This window comes from Rhinatrema bivittatum, chromosome 1 (assembly GCF_901001135.1).
Source record: "Rhinatrema bivittatum chromosome 1, aRhiBiv1.1, whole genome shotgun sequence".
Classification (NCBI taxonomy): domain Eukaryota; kingdom Metazoa; phylum Chordata; class Amphibia; order Gymnophiona; family Rhinatrematidae; genus Rhinatrema; species Rhinatrema bivittatum.
This window is the reverse complement of record NC_042615.1, coordinates 256048383-256069276: the sequence shown is the minus strand read 5'-3', so window position 1 is coordinate 256069276 and position 20894 is coordinate 256048383. Positions and strand designations below refer to the sequence as shown.

The window sequence follows — 20894 nt, the reverse complement described above, 5'->3', positions numbered from 1 at the left end:
CCAGGGAATAAGAAAAGAGGAGGCATGCTTGATGGGAAAGAGACCTGCCAGGGACTTTATCGTCTCAACAGTGCAGAGTAATGGACTTCTTCAGGGGTAACCCGGATAAAGATAAAATAGACACGAGACCTGACAGGGTCGAGCTGAGGGGGAGGGTATGAAATGGAGTGTATGGTAAACCATTCTTAAAAAGCCTGGGACCAAGCATTTAGCCTGATCCACATTAAGCCACAGACAGTAAGGGAGTTCTGTTCTGAGGGCATTTTCCATAGAAGGGGTTAAGAAGCTAGGCCCAGGGAGAACAAGATGCCCCCAGGGGAAGAGACAGAAGCGAAGGAATGGTCAATACTGACTCGTTGAGTATAACATAGTTGTATTTTTGCTTTTGAAAACTGCTAAGGTAAGAAACGTTTGTTTTTCTGCAAGTAATAAAAAGTTTATGAGCAAAGAGCTAGAGTCTAGCCTAAATCTATTTTCTAGCCAGTCACAGACTGCACTTGGTGCTAGAGTGTCTTTCTTTTTTTCATTTTATTTTTCTTTAGTTACATTGGCTATTTGACTCTCCAAGTCGAGGGTTGAGTCAAGTATTACTCTTAGACGTTTTACTTCGTTCTGAGGCTATAGGGTGATATCACCAAGTGTAAGTAGGGAAATGATTTTGGGGCTTGGAGTGTTGTTGATCCAAAGGATTGTTGTCTTATCTTTGTTTAATTGAAGCTGTTTTATGGTCATCCAGTTTAACAGTGTAAGGCACCTGCTAAGAAGTGCTCCCATGAGTCATCTCATAGGAGGATTGTGTGTATGTATGCATAAATGTATACTGTGAAACTGAGGTTTCTGATGACAGCTAAGGGCTGGAGGTAGACTGTCGAGGTTAGCTGAGAGCCTTGGGGCATACCTCAACACTAAGGTTTAGTGGAGGCCATGACCTAATTTATATTCTACTTCTTGCCAGTGATAAAGGATTGTAATCAGTTGAGGGTAGTGCCCTCTATGCCCTAATTAACAGAACTTGGGATTAATAGACTAAGGTGGCAGAGAGATCAGGAAGGACAAGAAGGCCAGGTCTTCCTTGTTCTGTCATTAGTTGCCCATCATCAATGAGCAAGAGAAGGAGTTTTTGAGCTGTGTTCTGACCCTAGTCCTGACTGAGGTCTGTCTAATCTATTTTACTTCAAATTTAGAGAATTTGGTTAGGATGGGAAGATTAAAGATGGGGCAATAATTGGAGCACACTGATAGGGTCTTGAAGGATTATTTAGGATGGGTCTAATGTTGGTTGTTTTAAAGAAATCTGAGTAGCTTCTGTTGTATTCACTAAATGTGTAGTTTTTTTAAAAGGCAGTCACAATTTTAAAGTTAATTCTGTAATCAAACCGAAATAGAGAGACCTGGACAAGATTCATTACATTTAACATTTAATATTGATCACTAACTATGTTACCGAACCTTATGGCCCTTTTGTAATCGGACAAATTGCAGCATTATTACTTTTATGTGCCTTAATGTAAACCGTTGTGACGGTCCCCACCAAACGACGGTATAGAAAAGATTTAAAATTAATAAATAAATAAATAGAATGGGTAAATGTGAGTCGAATGCCTACTCTTTTCAGATATTAGGTTTAGGGGGCACTTCATGACATTAGCAAGTAGCATATTTAAAACAAATCTGAGAATATTGTTTTTCACTCAATACACAATTAAGCTCTGGAATTCGTTGCCGGAGGATGTTGTTAGTAGTTGAGTTTTAAAAAGGTTTGGATAAGTTCCTGGAGGAGAAGTTCATAAACTGCTATTAATTAAGTTGACTTAGGAAATAGCCACTGCTACTATTGGCATTAGTAGCATTGCATCTATTTAATGTTTGGGTACCTGCCAGGTACTTGTAACCTGGATTGGCCACTGTTAGAAACAGGATGCTAGGCTTGATGGATCCTTGGTTTGATGCAGTATGGCAACTTCTTTTGTTCTTGGGTGTTCATGATATTGACTAGTTGAGGTGAGGTTGAGTCTGGGATATTTGTAAGCAATCAGGCGCAAACTCTTTCCTACCTAATTTCCCCATTAGTCTATTTACGTCCACATTCCCAAACTTTTGAAGATGTCAAGTGTGGAGGTTTTGGCATCATTTGGCTTGGGTGAGGCAATTCGGACTGCTTCACCTGGATTAGGCAAAGACTGGACATCATGCTCATTCCAATGGGTATTAGGGTTTGGTTTTTTTCTGAATTGGCTGTAGGGTGGTTATTATGCAGTTTGAAATGTGATCAGAGGAACAAGTCTGTCACATCTGATTCTAGTTAGTATTTACTTTTCCCCCCAGTATTTGGTTTCTTAGATTTGATTCTTTCTTATGAGTGGGTTATTGTGGCCATAACTGTAGTGTCTTGCTTTTCACTTGGTCTACAAGTAGTTTGTTCAGATTTCAAGCAAAGTTGGGTGTAAGCTAAGGTTGTCTGAGTTTGGGTACTTTAGGTTGCTTGGTCCAGGTTTCCATCAAATGTGTTTTGAATTTCATTTTTGTTTTGGAAAAATTTGACAAACTGAGAACAGTCTGGGGTTGTTCCCAAGTTTTGCTGAAGCATTGCAGGGGGGTTTCTAGAGGTCAGTAACAATGTGGACCAATTCTTTTGTAGGGCTTTTCACCTCATTAATGGTATTGGAATGGAAGTCATTTTTGGCCTTGTTGATTACTCTTTTGTAGTTCTTGTAGGATTGGGCCTAATCTGGTTTGGCCTCTTGTCTTGATTGTTTCCATCAACTTTCGTACTTGTGGCAGATTTTGTAAAGTTGTCTGGCATGGTCTGTGAACCAAGACAAAGAACAGTTGGGGAGGAGGGATCTGTCTTTCAGTGGAGCTACTAGGTCTAGAGCAGTTTCAAAGGATTAATTTCAATGAAGGACTAGGTCATTGACCAATTCTCCTGTGAAAGTCTCTAGTTTGGCATCAAACGTTTCAATAAATTTGGCCATGTTATTTTTCCTCTTATCTTGATAATCTGTTTGGGAGTATGAGAGTTCTTTTTCTCTGATCTCAGGTTGAGTCGGAATGTGATCATTGCACGCTCAAACTAGATCACAGAGGAGGTCATCAGTTTTTGAGTGGAGTCATTCGCTACCAATGTGTTTGAGGTATTAAGTCAGTGATGTGTCATGTGCTATGCAAATGTGTAAAGTTTATTTAATTCAGATCAAATGGTTTTGTAGTGAATAGAAAGCAGGAAGTTTTGCTATGTTTTGGGTCAACAAAATGCTAGTTGAAGTCTCCCAATATTAAAAAGTGGGGGATGTCTAGTTCAATTTGGAGACTAGGTCTACGAGATCTTTGCTTTTATATGGAGACATTCATAGTTGGGGTGGAGGCGGTGGAGACCCTGCTTTCAGTTTTTAAGATGGGTATCAACTATCAGTGTAGAATTGCCACTCCCCCACCAGTTTTGCCATATCTGGGTTGATGGTAGATGATATAGCCTGGTGGGAATAGTTGTGTTAGAGAGTGACCACCTTCTCTATAAGCCAGGATTCTACAGTAAAGGCCGATCAAGGGAATTGGTTAGGAGTCCATGAATAATCAAGCTTTTGTTTAGCATCAATTTTGCATTAAAGTGCATACAGCCCAGGGGAGCCTTTATGGTTAGGTTATCGGTGATGATGTCACTTTGCACTTGCTTCAAGTGGGATCTGTCCGTCTTAGGCATTTGACTTAGGGAAGCAATATCAGGGAACAATCTTGCCCCTTCGGTGGTGGTGGCTAGTTCAGTAGGAGGTTGAGTTGTGGTTTCATGGGGGTAGATATTTTGGCCTAGTTTTGAGCAAACATCTGCATTTTCTGAAGTTCTCAGAGTAGATTCCATGGCCTGCAGTTACTTTGATAGTCTTGTGTTTTGGGGGAAAGGCAAGGAGACCTGTGGTCAAGTATAGTTGCCATGATCAGGAGTGAGCTGACTGCTAAAGTCAAATAAAAGCAATTGAGGTAATTTTCAAAAGGATTTATGCCCATAAAACTAAGTTTTTGAAAATTGCTACTTTTACATGCATAACTCCTTTAAAAATTTACTCCGTTGGACTGAATTTTCTAAAGATTTTACATGCATAAATGGGCTTTTTAAAATGCTATGATATGTGCTACTTTTGTGCATGAAACTCCTTTGAAAATTCACTCCAAGGTTCTTGTTCAGTATATTAAAGTGTCTTTAGTATTAAAACAACATAGCATAAGAAGTGAATGAAAGTGTAACATTTATGCTTTACAGGAATAGCAGTACCAGAAAAATGCTGTGCACATTTAGATTTCTAAAAATGTAGGAATTTGCATATTTTTTATCAAGGTTTTCCATTTGAACTGTGCCTGTTTGTTCAAGATAGAAAACAGAAAAAAACCCAAAATAAATTGTATAACATCTTTTATAAAAATGAGAAGTTCCATCTAGAGGTACAGGTGCCTACTTTTCGGGACACACGCATGCATCCATGGTCTGCACATATGAGTGGATCTTGGGGGGGGGGGGATCTCTGGGAGTCTTTGTATGCCTCTTTGACACACACTCCTTTCTGCTCCTCAGAAAACTTCTTTCCCTTCAAAAAGCAGGGATACAAAGGGAAGTTGTACATCAAATCCATAACAGAGTAGATGCATACAGTAGTGGTTTTTTCAGAGGGTCGAGAGCCTTGGAAATCAGTGTTCAGATCCCTTTTCTTGCACTGATGCTCCTTTTAACCTTGGGCAACTCTTGTCTCTCTTCATTGCCTCAAGTTCAGAATTAGATTGTACATGAATTTGTAACTTTCCTTGAGCTTGGGTTTGAAAGGCAAATGAAATCCATACAATGGATGTGAAATCTATTCTTTGTACACTATAGTTCTCCCCCCACCCTCAAATTTTCTTCTGTCTACCTTGAGGGGAGAGGGAGTTGTCAGCTTTGTCTTTTAGGTCTCTGTCCACTGTGATTGATTTCACTGTGTAACATCTGAGACTAGGGAAGGGGGAATGTTTTAGTGGTTCATGAACCCATGTTTACTGATATAACATTTCCTTCCTTTCTCTAGCTGCACGAGTTTTTTAATGTGGGGAAGGGAATATTTGATGATATCGCACGCAGGTTGGCAGTGTATCCTTTGGACTTCACTGATGGTATGTATGTAAGCCACTTCCTGAGAAAAAGTTAGCCAGATGTTTAAATTCTTATGCAATTTTTTTCATTAAAAATGCCAGCACTATCAGTGTCATTAATATATCTGTAATGTTTTTGTTAAACTAATAGTCAAAACAGAGCTCTGTAGCTAATCAGGCTAAGATTTTTTGTTTTGGACACTGATTTTTTTTTATATTTTTATGTGATGTAAAAAAAAAAAAAAGAGAGGTTTTATGAAGCTTGAAATTTCAAGACGTGAACAGGAAGACATGGGAGAAAAATAAGCATAAGTTTGATGAATTACAGTCCCTCTTCAACTTCACTCTTTTTTGGCACCAACTGTTAAAATTGTGTAGAAAATGAATTGTTATATAATGAATGTTTTATAATTAACTAATGATATATACCAGTATGTGCATTTATGGAGTATTTTTACATGTCCTATTTTTTAAAGTTGATTCTACTGCTACCAGAGGCCCGCATAATTGTAACTAGCTAGTCAAATTTTTCCAGCACTCTAGCAGATCTATATAGTACGGTGTGCTCGGTCGGTGATTGGATGCGCATTTTTTACGCACATCTGTTACCCCTATACTGTAAGGGGTTTAGCGCATCAAAAGTGCACAGCTAGCCCCCTGCATGTTGATGAGGCTATTAATTAGTCACCTGGGATACTGAAAGTAAAATGTGCGGCCAATCCGCACATTTTACGCTCAGAAATTAATGCCTGCAGGCGTTAATTTCTGAGCAACCCGGAAAAGTGTACAGAAAAGCATACAGAAGAAAATACTGCTTTTCTGTACACCCACCGACTTAATATCCTAGCAATATTAAGTCGGAGGAACCAAAAATTTAAAAAAAAAAAAAAATCTGCCCGCCGGTCAGCAGGTTAGAAAAACGGACACTCAATTTTACTGTGGCTGTCAGCGGGTTCGGAAACTGACACCTGTAAAATTGAGTGTTTGTTGTCGGAACCCGCTAACAGTCACCTCTATGCTAATAAAGAAGCACTAGGGACGCGCTATTGTTCCTAATGCCTCCTTATTAGAGCGACCCCTCATTTAAAAACAGAATTGTGTGCTCAGAAGGGGTGGCTGGGCACGCATTGAGAGAGCAGGCGCTCAACAAAGAGCGCCCGCTCTCCCGCAGTTCTTACAGTATTGGCCTGTAGGTTATTCAGCAGAGTTGTACACAAGAAGAGATGCCCCAGGTCATGATTACCTAGATAGCAGAATCAGAGTGTGTGAAGTGTAAAACCAAGGGCTTAGCCCTTCCCTCATAGTCATTTGAAATGAGTTGGTGGTATGCTTGTTGCAGTGTAACTTAACAATGTGATCCTTTTTCTGGGATCCTGGAGCTGCATGTGGCTGTTCTCAGAAAGCAGATTTTTAAGAACCATTCAGAGGAAAATGAAGCTAATATTTAGAATGGGCTTCTGTAGATTTTGATCATTTTGTAAAAAATGAAACCTGTAGGAGACCTGAGTCTGTTCTATGATTTTCAGATAAGATCTCAGTTTTCTAGGCTAAAAGTCACTCAATTAATTCAGCTACTGTGCAAAAGGATGTTTCAAGAGCTCGCATCATTAGTTGAGTCTCGTAATAAAGGGAATGAATAGCTCATGAGAACAGGCACTGGGTTACTGAGTATTTCACCTCAGGGTTCTGCGTTCAAATTTGATTAAGGATAGTAGTGATTAAACGTCATTACCATTTGAAGATCATTCTAGTGGCCAGTGTGAGATTTAATATTTTTATTCCGCTTTTTGCAGCTGGTCAGTTGTCTTCAAGGTAGATTACAGTGAGATAGGTTGGGTCAGAAGTTAGGGAGGTATTATATTTGAAGGCATTATATTACAAGGCAAATTACAGAGAGGTTAGCTCGAAAGGAATGGGCATTACAGTAAAAAGCACTATATTGCAAGGTGAATTATAGAGGGTCAGCAGCAAGGGAGGCATTACATTACAGGTACATACAGTTGTGCTCATAAATTTACATACCTCTGGCAGAATTTATAAGATGTGTAGCATTTGAAGAATACATGAGTGATCAGACAAAACATGTCTGTTATTTTTCATGTGTTTCAAATTAACATTATTATGCATCACAGAATAGCACAATCATTAAACAAACCATAGCAAAAAGGGAAATAATAAAATGGTCCTATTCAAAAGTTTGCATACGCTTAGTTCTTAATATCGTGTATTGCCCCCTTTTGCATCAATGACAGCTTGCAATCTTTTGTGATAGTTGTGAATGAGGCCCTTTATTTTCTCATGTGGTAAAGCTGCCCATTCCTCTTGGCAAATCCTGTAAATTCTTTGGTTGTCTAGCATGAACTGCATATTTGACTTCTTCCCAGAGTCACTCAGTGATGTTGAGGTCAGGAGGCTGTGATGGCCACTCCAGCAACTTGACTTTCCTCTGCTGCAGCCACTGAAGGGTCGACTTCGCCTTATGTATTGGTTCATCGTCATGTTAGAAAGTCCAAGTGCGCCCAATGCGCAGTTTTCCTGGCTGATGAACACAAATTCTCCTCCAGTATTTTTTGATAAGATGCTGCATTTATCCTGCCATCAATTTTAACTAAATTCCCTGTGCCGTCGAGGCTCACATACCCCCTAAACAGCAGAGATCCACCTCCATGTTTCACAGTAAAGATGGTGGACTTTTTTCATAGTATTTGTGGTTCAATTTTGGTCTCATCACTCCAAATTATTTTGTTCCAGAAGTTTTGAGACTTCTCTATGTGCTGTTTGGCATATATTGTAAGTGGGCTGTTGTGTGGCACTGGTGCAACAATGGCTTTTTTCTGGCAACTCTGCCATGCAGCTCATTTTTGTTCAAGTAACTCCATATTGTGCATGCTGAAATACCCACACCACTTTGTTTCAAAGAAGCCTGTCTTTCAATAGAGGATGCTTTTGGGTTTTTCTTTGCATCCTGACAAATTTTCCTGGTGGTTGTCTGAAGTCTTTTTTGTCTACCTTTGTATTAACAGAGCCCATAATTTTCCACTTCTTGATCAGAGTTTAAACAGTACTGATTATCATTTTTAAATGTTTGGATATATTTTTATATCCTTTTCCCGATTTATAAAGTTGAACTACTTTTGCTTGCAGATTCTTTGACAGTTTTTTTTTTTTGCTTTCCCCATGCTTGGTGACCACCAAAGTCAATGCAACCCTGAATGAAATGCACAAGGGTTTCTCAAGAGCTAAGAAACTCAGACTATTAAACAATAAACTTTGTCATTCGCTGCCATCACCTTCACAGTGTTAACACTATCATTTACTAATCAAATCACATCTAATCGGACTCAATCTTGTAACCTTGTAAATAATTTGCTGTAACTTATATCCCACCCTCTTCACCTCTAACTCCCAGTTATTTATTTCCCTGTTTTATTGTAACTGTCACTCTCCCTACAATGCTCTTGTTTCAGTTGTTTGAGTTATCACTTTCTTACACACTTTGTTAAATGTAAACCGGTTTGATGTGATCCATGTCATGAAAGCCGGTATAGTAAAAATAACAAATAAAATAAAATAAATATTTATACCCAGACACTAATTACAATCAAACAAGGCACAATTGTGGATACCTACCCTTCATTGCCATCTCAACCTGCATGTGTCAACTAGAGTGTATATTATCAGCTCAAACATTCAAGCATATGCAAACTTTTGAACAGGATCATTTTATTATTTCCCTTATTGTTATGGTTTGTTTAATGATTGTGCTGTTCTGTGATGCATAATAGTTTTAATTTATGCATCACAGAACAGAATTTTTTCTGATCACTCATGTTTTCTTAAAATGCTAGACATCTTACAAATTCTGCCAGAGATATGTACTACTTATGAGCACAATTATAGGTATTAGAACTGTACAAAAAATAATTATGCTTTTTTAAAACTAAAGGACTAAATTTAATATTTTTCAGAAGATGCTTTCGTTTTTCAGATTTCTTTATCGAAAGCAGTGTTCTCTGATTTAGATTCTGTATAGGCATAGAATTTAATGTCACATAATGACCACAAGGCCCATCTAGTTATTTTCGTATATTAGTCAGTACCACAGGCCCTACATTACCCTTATTTTCGGAAGAGTAAAAATCCTCAGTTTATCTCATGCTTTTGTGAATTCAGATATCATTCTTTACGTGCTGCATCCACCGAGAGGGTGTTTCATATATCTACCATCCTTTCTATGAAGAAATATTTCTTTACATTAATCCTGTGTCTATTCCCTCCATCTAATATTGCCCTAAACTTAATGGTTTCATTTCTGCTTGGGACACCTTACTTCAGACATGGGTAGTTAATTGACAATGAGATTTTTATAGCCAAAAATACTGTAAAAATAATTAAATACAGAATTCATATGAAAACAGAGGAGAACTTTTTCAGCATCTACCTCAATGTACTCATTTTACAAGAAGGAAGAAGCATTCTTTAATTTTTCTCTACCTGCTTCACATAGTAGATGGGGAGACTAGATAGATCATACAGTCTTTTTTTTTTCTGCTATCACATTTCTAGAGATGCTTATTCTTTGCAGAACTTAATTCTGCTGCATTAAGTTAAATTATGTATCATTGTACAGATTGGGGTAGATTTTTTTAAAATGCGCGTTCGCGTACTTTTGTTGGCGCACCAGTCTCAAACAAAAGTACGCTGGATTTTATAAGACACGCGCGTAGCCGCGCATATCTTATAAAATCCTGGATCGGCGCACGCAAGGCTGCCGATTTTGGGCAGCCGGCGCGCGCTGAGCCGCGCAGCCTGCCTCCATTCCCTCCGAGGCCGCTCCGAAATCGGAGCGGCCTCGGAGGGAACTCTCTTTCGCCCTCCCCTCACCTTCCCCTCCCTTCCTCTACCTAACCCACCCCCCCGGCCCTATCTAAACCCCCCCCTACCTTTGTCCACGGATTTACGCCTCCCGGAGGGAGACGTAAATCCACGCGCGCCAGCGGGCTGCTGGCGCGCCAAGACGCAACCCGCGGGCGGTTCCGGAGGGCGAGGCCACGCCCCCGGGCCGAAACCACGCCCCCCGGGCCCGCCCCCGAAACGCCGCGTCCTGCCCCCAAAATGCAGCGTCGATCGGCCATGCCCCCAACAAAAAACCCCGGGACTTACGCGAGTCCCGGGGCTCTGCTCGCGCCGGCAGGTCTATGGAAAATAGGCGCGCCGGCTCGCAAGGCCCTGCTCGCATAAATCCGGGCGGATTTACGCGAGCAGGGCTTTTAAAATCCGCCCCATTGGCTATAGTAGTGAAAAGGACTAGAATATTGCACAGCTTGTTTTCATCTCGTTACATTGTGGAGGCACCCCTTGCTAATCTGGTTTTTGGAAAATCCACAATGAATATTCATGAGAGAGATGTATGTGCACTGCTTTCATTGCATGCAAAATTATCTCATGCATAGTAATTGTGGATATCCTGAAAACCATAGTGACTAGGGACTCTAGGACAGGATTGGGGGGATCACTTTAGTGGATCAAAATTGGCAGTGAAATTTTGTTGTAAAGGAGGATTGAAGTGACATAGGCAATCCCTTATAAAAACTGATGTCATTAAGTTTTTTTTCTGTATTCAGTAGATCACATCCTGCAATCTGTATCCTTTTTGATTATTAAAGAACTATTAAAAGCAAAACTCTCACTCTGCTTTACGTGCATGATTTTAATTTGCATTATAACAATTCCTCCAATTTCAATATTAACCTTAAACTTTTAAACAGAGGACCTTCAACATCTTAGTGAATATCTTGCTGCTTATGGTTCTTAATTCTACTCATAGGTCCCAATTGAGATCACTACACTACACATTTTTTTTAAATTTTTTTTTTATTTGCATTTAGTTGATGCCGATATAAATTCCTTAAAATTCGGTCCAGCATGGAACAGTGTTTTGCTTATCACTGCATCATGGAAATCACTTCAGAAAGCAGCTAAGGCATCTTTCTAGCTACTTCCTCTTCAGTAACTTCTCTCAGCAAAGGAAACACAGTGCACCTTTTGATGTGTGCACAGCCAATCAAAGCATGTAATACTCTCTCCCTAACTAGTAACCTTTTGGGCCAAGGGTGCAGAAACTAAAATACAACCCTGGTACTGACAAAAAGTTATACTGTCATTTTTTAGAGCAATGAATGCCCCTCTATTTCCTCATCCCACTGGTTGTAGCGTTCCAAGGGTAAAGATACAAAATTGTTCCCTGAAGTTCAGGTGAGCTTCATGTTGGGAGGATTTGCTCACTGATCATCCATTTTAAGTCCTGGAAGGGGTGATATGAATTGAATACAATGGGAGACCATTGGAGCCTGCAATGCTTGGGTGAGCCTAACCTTCCCAGCTTTTTTGTTAAAACCAATTAAATTATATTGTTTATACAATGATGTATATAACAAATGAAGAACTGCAGTCTGTATGCCCTTGTTGATGGTATTCCTTGCCTGTAAGTGGATGTCACAAACGTTTACCGATAATAGCTTGAGAACAGAAGAATCACTACCCATATATCACCACTGCAGAGTCTTCTCTGCTAGAGGAAATGGCTGACTTAACTACAAGATCTTTAATATTGCATCCGTGGATGCAATGCCAAAATATTTGTGTTTGTGTATAGTAGTCACTATGTCAGATGATTTGTTAAACCTACAGTATTGCATGACACATACAAGGTGGGATTCGGATGATGGTTTCTTATGACACACCTTATACATATATAGGGAATCACAAAGATCTTATTTTCCAAATATAATATTCACTTTTAATACATATTACTGTTAAACCTCAATTTAACACGTTAAACATTACACTGTTTCATAATTTTTCATTTATACAATATCAAAAACACATGTGCAATTACAAAAATCCATACAATCAGTTTTCAATCAATTTCTATACAGCTTTATATCTTCAAGACCCATCAGGGAAGCTTATAAAGGATCCCTGCACGCCCCCTCTACCAAATTCATCCATTTTTCAACCACTAGAGAACGAGCCTTCTCGACAGTGGGACCAGCCATCTGGAATGCTATCCCCCCCGATCTCAGACAGGAACACTGCTTGTTGACATTCAGAAAAAAACTTAAGACCTGGCTGTTTCAACAAGCCTTCCCCTAACCCAGGCCTGCACCTGCTATGCCACAGACCATTAAGGCCTGCTGCCCAGTGCACGCCATCTTAGACATTATAATTGATTTGTTATAGTTTTCTGAGTTACCTTCTTCTTCTGGCCTCTTCATTTTCCCAGTTCCATTACCCTTGTTTTATTGTAACTTTTTGCCTCTTTTCTGCCTCTTCTTTTATGTTAAGGTTAATGTTATTACCCCTGGTTCCCTGTAAACAGATATGATATGATCTGTATCATGAATTTCGGTATAAAAAAGTACTAAATAAATAAATAAATATCATGGACATACCCAAAAATATTCAGACGCAGTATCCTAAAATATACCCCACAAACATTCATTCACATTCATACCTCATACAACCCCCAACCCTTCTTAAAAAAACTAAAGTGCCAACTTCAATCCCAGGAGAGCCACTGTATAACATATCCCTTTACCCCTATATTTCCCAATGATCCCACCCTGGATCTTTCCAATATGCCACTTTTCAATGATCCCACACAGGGTAGTTCCAATATGCCCTACAAGGATCCTTGTTTCGCGTGAGCTTCTTCCGGGGACAAGTAGACGCATCCAATCAGATCACACCAACCACACATACGCATCAAAATAATGCTCTATATATATATCCCAGTGCAACCCAATTATTCTACACTAAGCACCATTCAAACAACTGTCTCAATATCTCATGCCAACCACCCTCACGTTATCCGCACAACACTCCATATATCCCAACTTACCAAGTTATTCTACACTGCCCACCATTCAAACAGGCATCTCAATAACTCATAACCACATCCAATCACCTCAAACCACCTAACACACATAACCAGACCTCACAACCCACGTACCACTAATATACACCCAAACACACCTAACTACATCATATCACCCAAATAAGGGTACCAACCAAGTTACCATCCCCCACAATATATCCGTCATTTGTGCCTATTTATAAAACACCTCTCAATCAACACCAACATTTAGGCCATGCGGTTGTTCCGAATGCCACCAAAAGATGAACTTTTGTTCCAACTTCCACAATATTCTTGAAATATCACCTTGGACACATGGTTTTAACTGGGTAATCACAAAAAATTGTAGCTGTCCTACCTCATGTTTCAATTTATATGTTTTTAATATTGTTTTTGTATGTTGAGGTACTTGGGGAATGGAGATGTCGACTCATAAGTGATCTTGGCAAGTTGTCCCCTGAAGAAGCTCACGCGAAACAAGGATCCTTGTAGGGCATATTAGAAGTACCCTGTGTGAGATCATCGAACAAAAGGGCATATTGGAAGGATCCAGTGTGGATCATTGGGAGATATAGGGGTAAAGGGATATGTTATAGAGTGGCTCTCCTGAGATTGAAGTTGGCACTTTAAGTATTTTAAGAAGGGTTGGGGGTTGTATGAGGTATGAATGTGAATGAATGTTTGTGGGGTATGTTTTAGGATACTGCGTCTGATTATTTTTGGGTATGTCCATGATATAAAGCTGTATAGAAACTGATTGAAAACTTATTGTATGGATTTTTGTAATTGCACATGTTTTGATATTGTATAAATGAAAAATAAAAATTATGAAACAGTGTAATATTTAACGTGTTAAATTGAGGTTTAACAGTAATATGTATTAAAAGTGAATATTATATTTGGAAAATAAGATCTTTGTGATTCCTCTATATGTATAAGGTGTGTCAGGGATTAGGGAATACGATCTCTCTCTAGATTTGAGTACCATATCAGGTTCTTATATGACAGCAATAATTATCTGTTGGAAAATGTTAATTTGTGCCAACAAACATACTATAAGTAACTAATAGTTTTAAAATATTAACAAAAGGCTAGGTGTGCAAAAGGGTTTTTCTCATTTGGAGTCTATAGAGAAAAATGCTTAATACATCAGAGCCAAAGAGGTAAAAGTGGCATCAGATTAATACTACAAAGCAGGGTAAAAATACAGATTCCAAAAGAATCCCAAGCAGTAAAAGAAATGTTCTCACAGGACAAGCAGGATGGTTGTCCTCACAAATGGGTGACATCGAGGATGGAGCCCACCACGGAAAACTTCTGTCAAAGTTTAAACAGAACTTTGACTGGCCCCTACTGGGCATGCCCAGCAAGGCACTGACCCTGCAGCCAGCAGGGGTCTCCCTTCAGTCTTCTTTTTTCCGCGCAGCAGTTGCCACGCGGTGAAAGGAGCTCTCTTACCACGTTCCTGACAGGAATTCGGTTTTTTTTCTTTCCGAAGAAAATTTGCCCCTCAGGGGTCTCCCTTCGACAAATTTTTGTCACCTCCGCGAAAGCCGGTAAGTTTTTTGCCGATTTTCATCGACTGCCGTCGATTTTGGCCCTAGAGGCCTGTTGGCACTTACCAATCCCGCGGCTAAATTTGGCCCTAGGCCATGGCGACGGGGTTCCGTCGTTGTCCGGATTGCACCCGGACTATGTCAATCACAGATCCCCATCGGGTCTGTGTTCTATGTTTGGGAAGTGAGCATGATGTCCTGACTTGCACTAAATGTGCCCTAATGACACCTAAGGGTCGTAAAGCCAGGATGGAGAAGATGGGCTCCTCTTCCATGCACCCACCCCAACGCCATCGATAGCATCGACGTCATCGGAACCGGCACCGTCGAAGTTGCACCACCATCGTCAACCCTCCGGTGACCGTCCTCCACCGATGACTTCTCGGCCGTCGACTCCTGTCCCCTCCCCGGATGGGCGAGGAGATCGGAAGGATAAGCATCGCCATCGACGGCACAAGTCTCGGCCCGTCGAGGATCCACAACCATCGACCTCTGAACAGGCCGAGCCACCGACGAAAAAGCCTCGGTCAGACCTGGCACCGTCCACGTCTCGTTCGCAGGCACCGAGGAAACCCTCACCCTCCCGGGGTGAGGGGGCCGTGATCCCACCGGTTACGGTGGTACTTCCGGCCCTGCCTCAGCCTCCCTCTCCCGTCGAGCCGGGTATGGTTACCCCTGGTCTCCGGGCAGAACTGGACCGGCTGGTCCAGGAGGCCATCGAGAATGCGATGCGAAGATTCCAGCCTCCACCGGCACCGCCTCCGGCACCGATTCCGGCACCGCCTCAGGCACCGACCTCAGCACCGACTCTGCCACCGAGGAGGGAACCGACCACCGAGCCTCTAGTGGAAGCGTTGGCACCGATACTAAATCGTATGGAGGCACTCATGCGCGCCCTTCCATCGGTGATTCCAGTAGCACCGACTACACCATCATCTCCGGAAGGACATTCATTGACAGGAGAAACACCGTTCCGGATTCCCCCGTCCGGTGTCGTTCCATCGGTGCCTTCACATACCTTTCCACCGATTTATCCTTCGGCTCCATCGATTCCAAGATCGGCACCGATTCCATCGGTACCCCCGAAGCCCTCGATGCCGTTCACAGTTCCGCTTGCAGCACCGATTCCATCGATGCCTTTGGATCCTCTACCAGGTCCTTCAGGACTGCAAGCCCTACATGATCCTTATGATACCTGGGGTGATGATACATCTTCAGATACAGATTTACCATCCCCACCATCTCCTACAGAGAGTAGAAAACGATCTCCTCCTGAAGATCTCTCCTTTATAAATTTTGTAAAGGAGATGTCAGAAATTGTGCCTTTTCAGCTGCAATCTGAGACCGATGACAGGCACCAAATGATGGAGCTGCTCCAATTTCTGGATGCCCCAAAAATCATCGCTTCCATCCCCATTCACCAGGTATTTCTGGATCTTTTAAAGAAAAACTGGGAATCACCTTCATCTGTGTCACCAGTTAATAAAAAAGCTGACTCAACATACCTCGTTCAGTCAGCACCAGGATTTCAAAAGTCTCAACTGGATCATCGCTCTGTTGTAGTTGAGTCTGCGCAAAAGAAGGCCAAGCGCCTAAAACCACACTCTTCCACTCCCCCTATCAAGGACAACAAATTCCTTGATAGTGTGGGCAGGAAAGTATATCATGGGGCTATGTTGATATCTCGCATAGCTTCATACCAACTTTATATGACTCAATACAACAGAGCTATCCTTAAACAGATGCAGGACTACGCTGACACATTACCGGACCAATACCAGCCACAGCTTCAAGCCCTCCTTCACAAAGGATTTGAAGCTGGGAAGCACGAGATCAGAACGGCCTACGATATCTTCGATGCTTCCACGAAAGTCTCAGCTACTGCCATCTCAGCCAGACGTTGGGCTTGGTTAAAATCATCCAACCTTCGCCCAGAGGTCCAGGATCGTCTAGCCGATTTACCCTGCTTGGGGGACAATCTGTTCGGAGAACAGATTCAACAGATTGTGGCGGAATTGAAGGATCACCACGAGACGTTGAAACAACTTTCGTCTGTTCCATCTGAAGTATCCTCCAAACCACCACCTAAGAAGGACTCTAAAAAGTCATTCTTTCGGCCACGTCGTTATTACCCTCCGTCAACTAGGCCTCGTCCGGCTCGATCCTCCACCAGACCTCAGCTACGCCAACCTCGGAAACAAAGACCTGCTGTAGCCCCACCTCCCGGGCCAGCGGCAGGCCTTTGACTTCCCGATACGGAGCACATGCCATATCCCACTCCCCCACATCCCTGTAGGGGGTCGTCTGTGCCACTTTTTGCAGCATTGGATACGGATTACCTCAGACCAGTGGGTGCTGGCAATTATCGCACAGGGTTACCACCTCAATTTCATAACTCTTCCGACAGACTCCCCACCTCTTCAAGCATGGAGTCTATCCAGCCACTTGACTCAATTACAACAGGAAGTATCCCTTCTTTTGCAATCAAATGCTATAGAACCTGTCCCTCCCTCTCAACGAGGCAAGGGATTTTACTCCAGGTACTTCCTAATTCCAAAAAAGTCAGGAGGGCTACGTCCAATTTTGGACCTTCGGGCCCTCAACAAGTACCTTCAAAAAGAAAAGTTCAAGATGGTAACCCTGGGCACGTTACTCCCTCTGCTGCAAAGAGGGGATTGGCTATGCTCCCTCGACCTCAAGGATGCTTATACCCATATTGCGATAACACAATCCCATCGCAAATATCTGCGGTTTCTAGTAGGCCGCGACCATTACCAATACCGAGTACTACCTTTCGGTCTGGCATCTGCTCCACGAGTCTTCACCAAATGCCTCGTAGTTGTAGCAGCATTCCTCAGGAAGGAAGGTGTCCACGTATACCCCTATCTGGACGATTGGCTAATCAGGGCCTCCACCCCTCAGATTGCCCGGTCCTCCCTACAATTGACAATCAACACACTCCTTTCCTTAGGGTTTCTTGTCAATTACGAGAAATCTTGCTTCGTCCCATCTCAAACCTTATCTTTCATTGGGGCAAACTTGGACACCTTACAGGCAAAGGCCTACCTTCCGCTTCAACGGGTCCAAACTCTCATGTCCTTAGCTCACCAGCTCCAGTCTCAAGATACGGCCACGGCTCGCCAGTTCCTCATTCTCCTAGGACACATGGCATCCTCGGTTCAAGTCACTCCCATGACCCGACTAGCCATGAGAGTTACACAATGGACTCTACGACACCAATGGATTCAAGCTTTTCAGCCTCTGTCCTCCATAGTCACAGTCACACAAGCGCTGCGCCTATCCTTAACCTGGTGGACGACTCAGGTCAACCTCCTTCAGGGCTTACCCTTTCTTCCACCGGATCCGCAAGTAATCCTAACCACCGACGCTTCTCACATCGGTTGGGGAGCCCATGTGGACGACTTTCAAACCCAAGGGTTATGGTCCAAAGAGGAAGCCGAACACCAGATCAATTTCCTGGAACTTCGAGCAATCCGCTATGCACTCCGCACTTTCAAAGATCATCTCTTTCATCAGATAATCTTAATCCAGACGGACAACCAAGTGGCCATGTGGTACATAAACAAGCAGGGAGGCACAGGCTCCTTCCTTCTGTGTCAGGAAGCTGCGCAGATCTGGGCGGAAGCCCTCTCCCACTCCATGTACCTCAGGGCCACTTACCTGCCGGGAGTAGACAATGTATTGGCAGACCAGCTGAGCCGTGTCTTCCAACCACACGAGTGGTCACTCGATCCTCTGGTAGCGACCTCTCTGTTTCACAAGTGGGGTTCTCCCCGCATAGACCTCTTTGCGTCCCCTCAGAACCACAAAGTGGACGATTACTGCTCTCTCATTCGGAGCCAGCACTCTCGGCCGAGGGATGCATTCTCCCTCAAGTGGACAACCGGTCTGCTCTATGCATTCCCTCCACTCCCTCTTGTGTCAAAGACTCTCGTGAAGCTACGCCAGGACGGAGGAACCATGATCCTGATAGCACCTTACTGGCCACGCCAAGTATGGTTTCCAATACTCCAGGATCTCTCCATCCGCAGGCACATTCCTCTGGGAAAGGACCCGCATCTGCTCACTCAAAACGACGGATGCCTCCTCCATCCCAACCTCCAAGCCTTGTCCCTGACGGCATGGATGTTGAAAGGTTAGTCCTTCAGCCTTTCAACCTTTCAGATTCCGTTTCTCGAGTCCTGATAGCTTCACGAAAGCCTTCCACAAGAAAGTCTTACTCATACAAATGGAAAAGGTACACATCATGGTGCACTTCTCAGTCCCTTGATCCCCTTTCCTGTCCAATCTCCAAATTCTTGGACTATTTATGGCATCTCTCTGAATCAGGTCTTAAAACCTCTTCCATTAGGATGCATGTCAGTGCGGTAGCCGCCTTCCATAAAGGTGTACAGGGTGTCCCTATTTCAGTACAACCCCTAGTAACACGTTTTCTTAAAGGCTTGCTCCATCTGAAGCCACCCTTACGGCCTCCGGCCCCATCCTGGGACCTTAATCTGGTTCTTGGTCGTCTAATGAAACCTCCTTTCGAACCTCTGCACTCCTGTGAGTTAAAGTATCTCACATGGAAAGTGTTATTCCTTTTGGCTATCACTTCAGCTCGCAGGGTTAGTGAATTACAGGCCCTAGTTACCTATCCGCCTTACACTAAGCTCCTGCAGGACCGGGCGGTACTCCGCACTCACCCTAAATTTTTACCTAAGGTAGTTTCTGAGTTTCATATTAATCAATCCATCATACTACCTATCTTTTTTCCCAGGCCCCACTCCAACTCTGGAGAACAGACCCTGCATACCCTAGACTGTAAACGGGCTCTAGCCTTTTACCTAGACCGTACAGTTTCTCACAGGAAGAGCACTCAATTATTCGTCTCTTTCCATCCTAACAAGTTAGGACAACCTGTGGGTAAGCAGGCTCTTTCCTCCTGGTTGGCGGACTGCATTGCTTTCTGCTATGAGCAAGCGGGCATCCCTTTTCAAGACCGTGTCAAAGCACACTCTGTGAGGGCCATGGCTACGTCAGTGGCACACCTTCGATCGGTGCCGCTTCCTGACATCTGCAAGGCTGCAACCTGGAGTTCTCTCCATACCTTTGCAGCCCACTATTGTTTGGACAAAGCTGGAAGACAGGACTCCATCTTCGGCCAATCTGTCTTGCGTAACCTTTTTCCAACGTGATGTACCAACACCCTTCCACCTTCCCGGTAGGGTGCGGATGCCCTTTACCAAATTCCACCCCAGTTGTAGTGCCTGTTGCACGTCGTTGGGTGCAAGTCAGGACATCCTCAGCTCGGTACTCACCCATTTGTGAGGACAACCATCCTGCTTGTCCTGTGAGAAAGCAAATGTTGCTTACCTGATGTAACAGGTGTTCTCACAGGACAGCAGGATGTTAGTCCTCACGAAACCCGCCCGCCACCCCGCGGTGTTGGGTTTGTTTTGTTTTTACTTTCTAGGCACTGCCTGTAGCTTTGAACATCAGACTGAAGGGAGACCCCTGCTGGCTGCAGGGTCAGTGCCTTGCTGGGCATGCCCAGTAGGGGCCAGTCAAAGTTCTGTTTAAACTTTGACAGAAGTTTTCCGTGGTGGGCTCCATCCTCGATGTCACCCATTTGTGAGGACTAACATCCTGCTGTCCTGTGAGAACACCTGTTACATCAGGTAAGCAACATTTGCTTTCTTAAATTTACCAAAACCTATTTTTGTTGCAAGCAAACAAATGACGACTAGTTTCAGGAAGTGCATAAATATCCCTCAGAAATACTTTATTTATTTATTTATTTATTTATTTATTTTACAAAGTATAGTTTGAATTGGTCTTTAGGTGCACTTTATGTTAGGAAACATCTGTTTAATGCATGTATAGACAACCAACACATAAATGATGAACATGTGAAAAACCTGCTGCTATGAACAATTAATTACAAATATGTTCAAATTACTACAACATTATTAAGTTTCTACACTGCTCACAGTATTAGGCTCCAAGGGAATAAGCTCTAAAGCAGTACTAGAGAATATTTCTCTACTGAATGGAAGATGGATACAGGGAATAGGCTCCTAGGGGAGATGATGGAAGCAAAAATAGTAATAGAGTTCAGGGAAAACTAGAATAAGTACAGAGAATTCTTAGTTTCAAAGTATTGAGGGAAAAGATGGATGTCAACTGGGGCAGACTAAATAGGCCTAACAGTCCTTGTTCGTGATCATATTCTACATTTCTGTATTAGTCTTCTCTCTTGGAAGTGAAAGGTATGCAGCCAAAACCTTTTCTTTGGTTTTGTTTTG

General features: G+C 42.6%; 1 protein-coding gene across 3 annotated transcripts in view; it reads left to right on the top strand.

Moving 5' to 3' along the window:
- Positions 1-20894, top strand: part of SLC4A11 (solute carrier family 4 member 11) — a 726210-nt gene that overhangs the window by 600533 nt on the left and 104783 nt on the right. For all 3 annotated transcript variants that reach the window (XM_029593900.1, XM_029593909.1, XM_029593918.1), the window contains exon 9: positions 5049-5133. In XM_029593900.1, coding sequence (XP_029449760.1) covers positions 5049-5133 — 85 coding nt within the window. The remainder of the gene's footprint in view (positions 1-5048; positions 5134-20894) is intronic.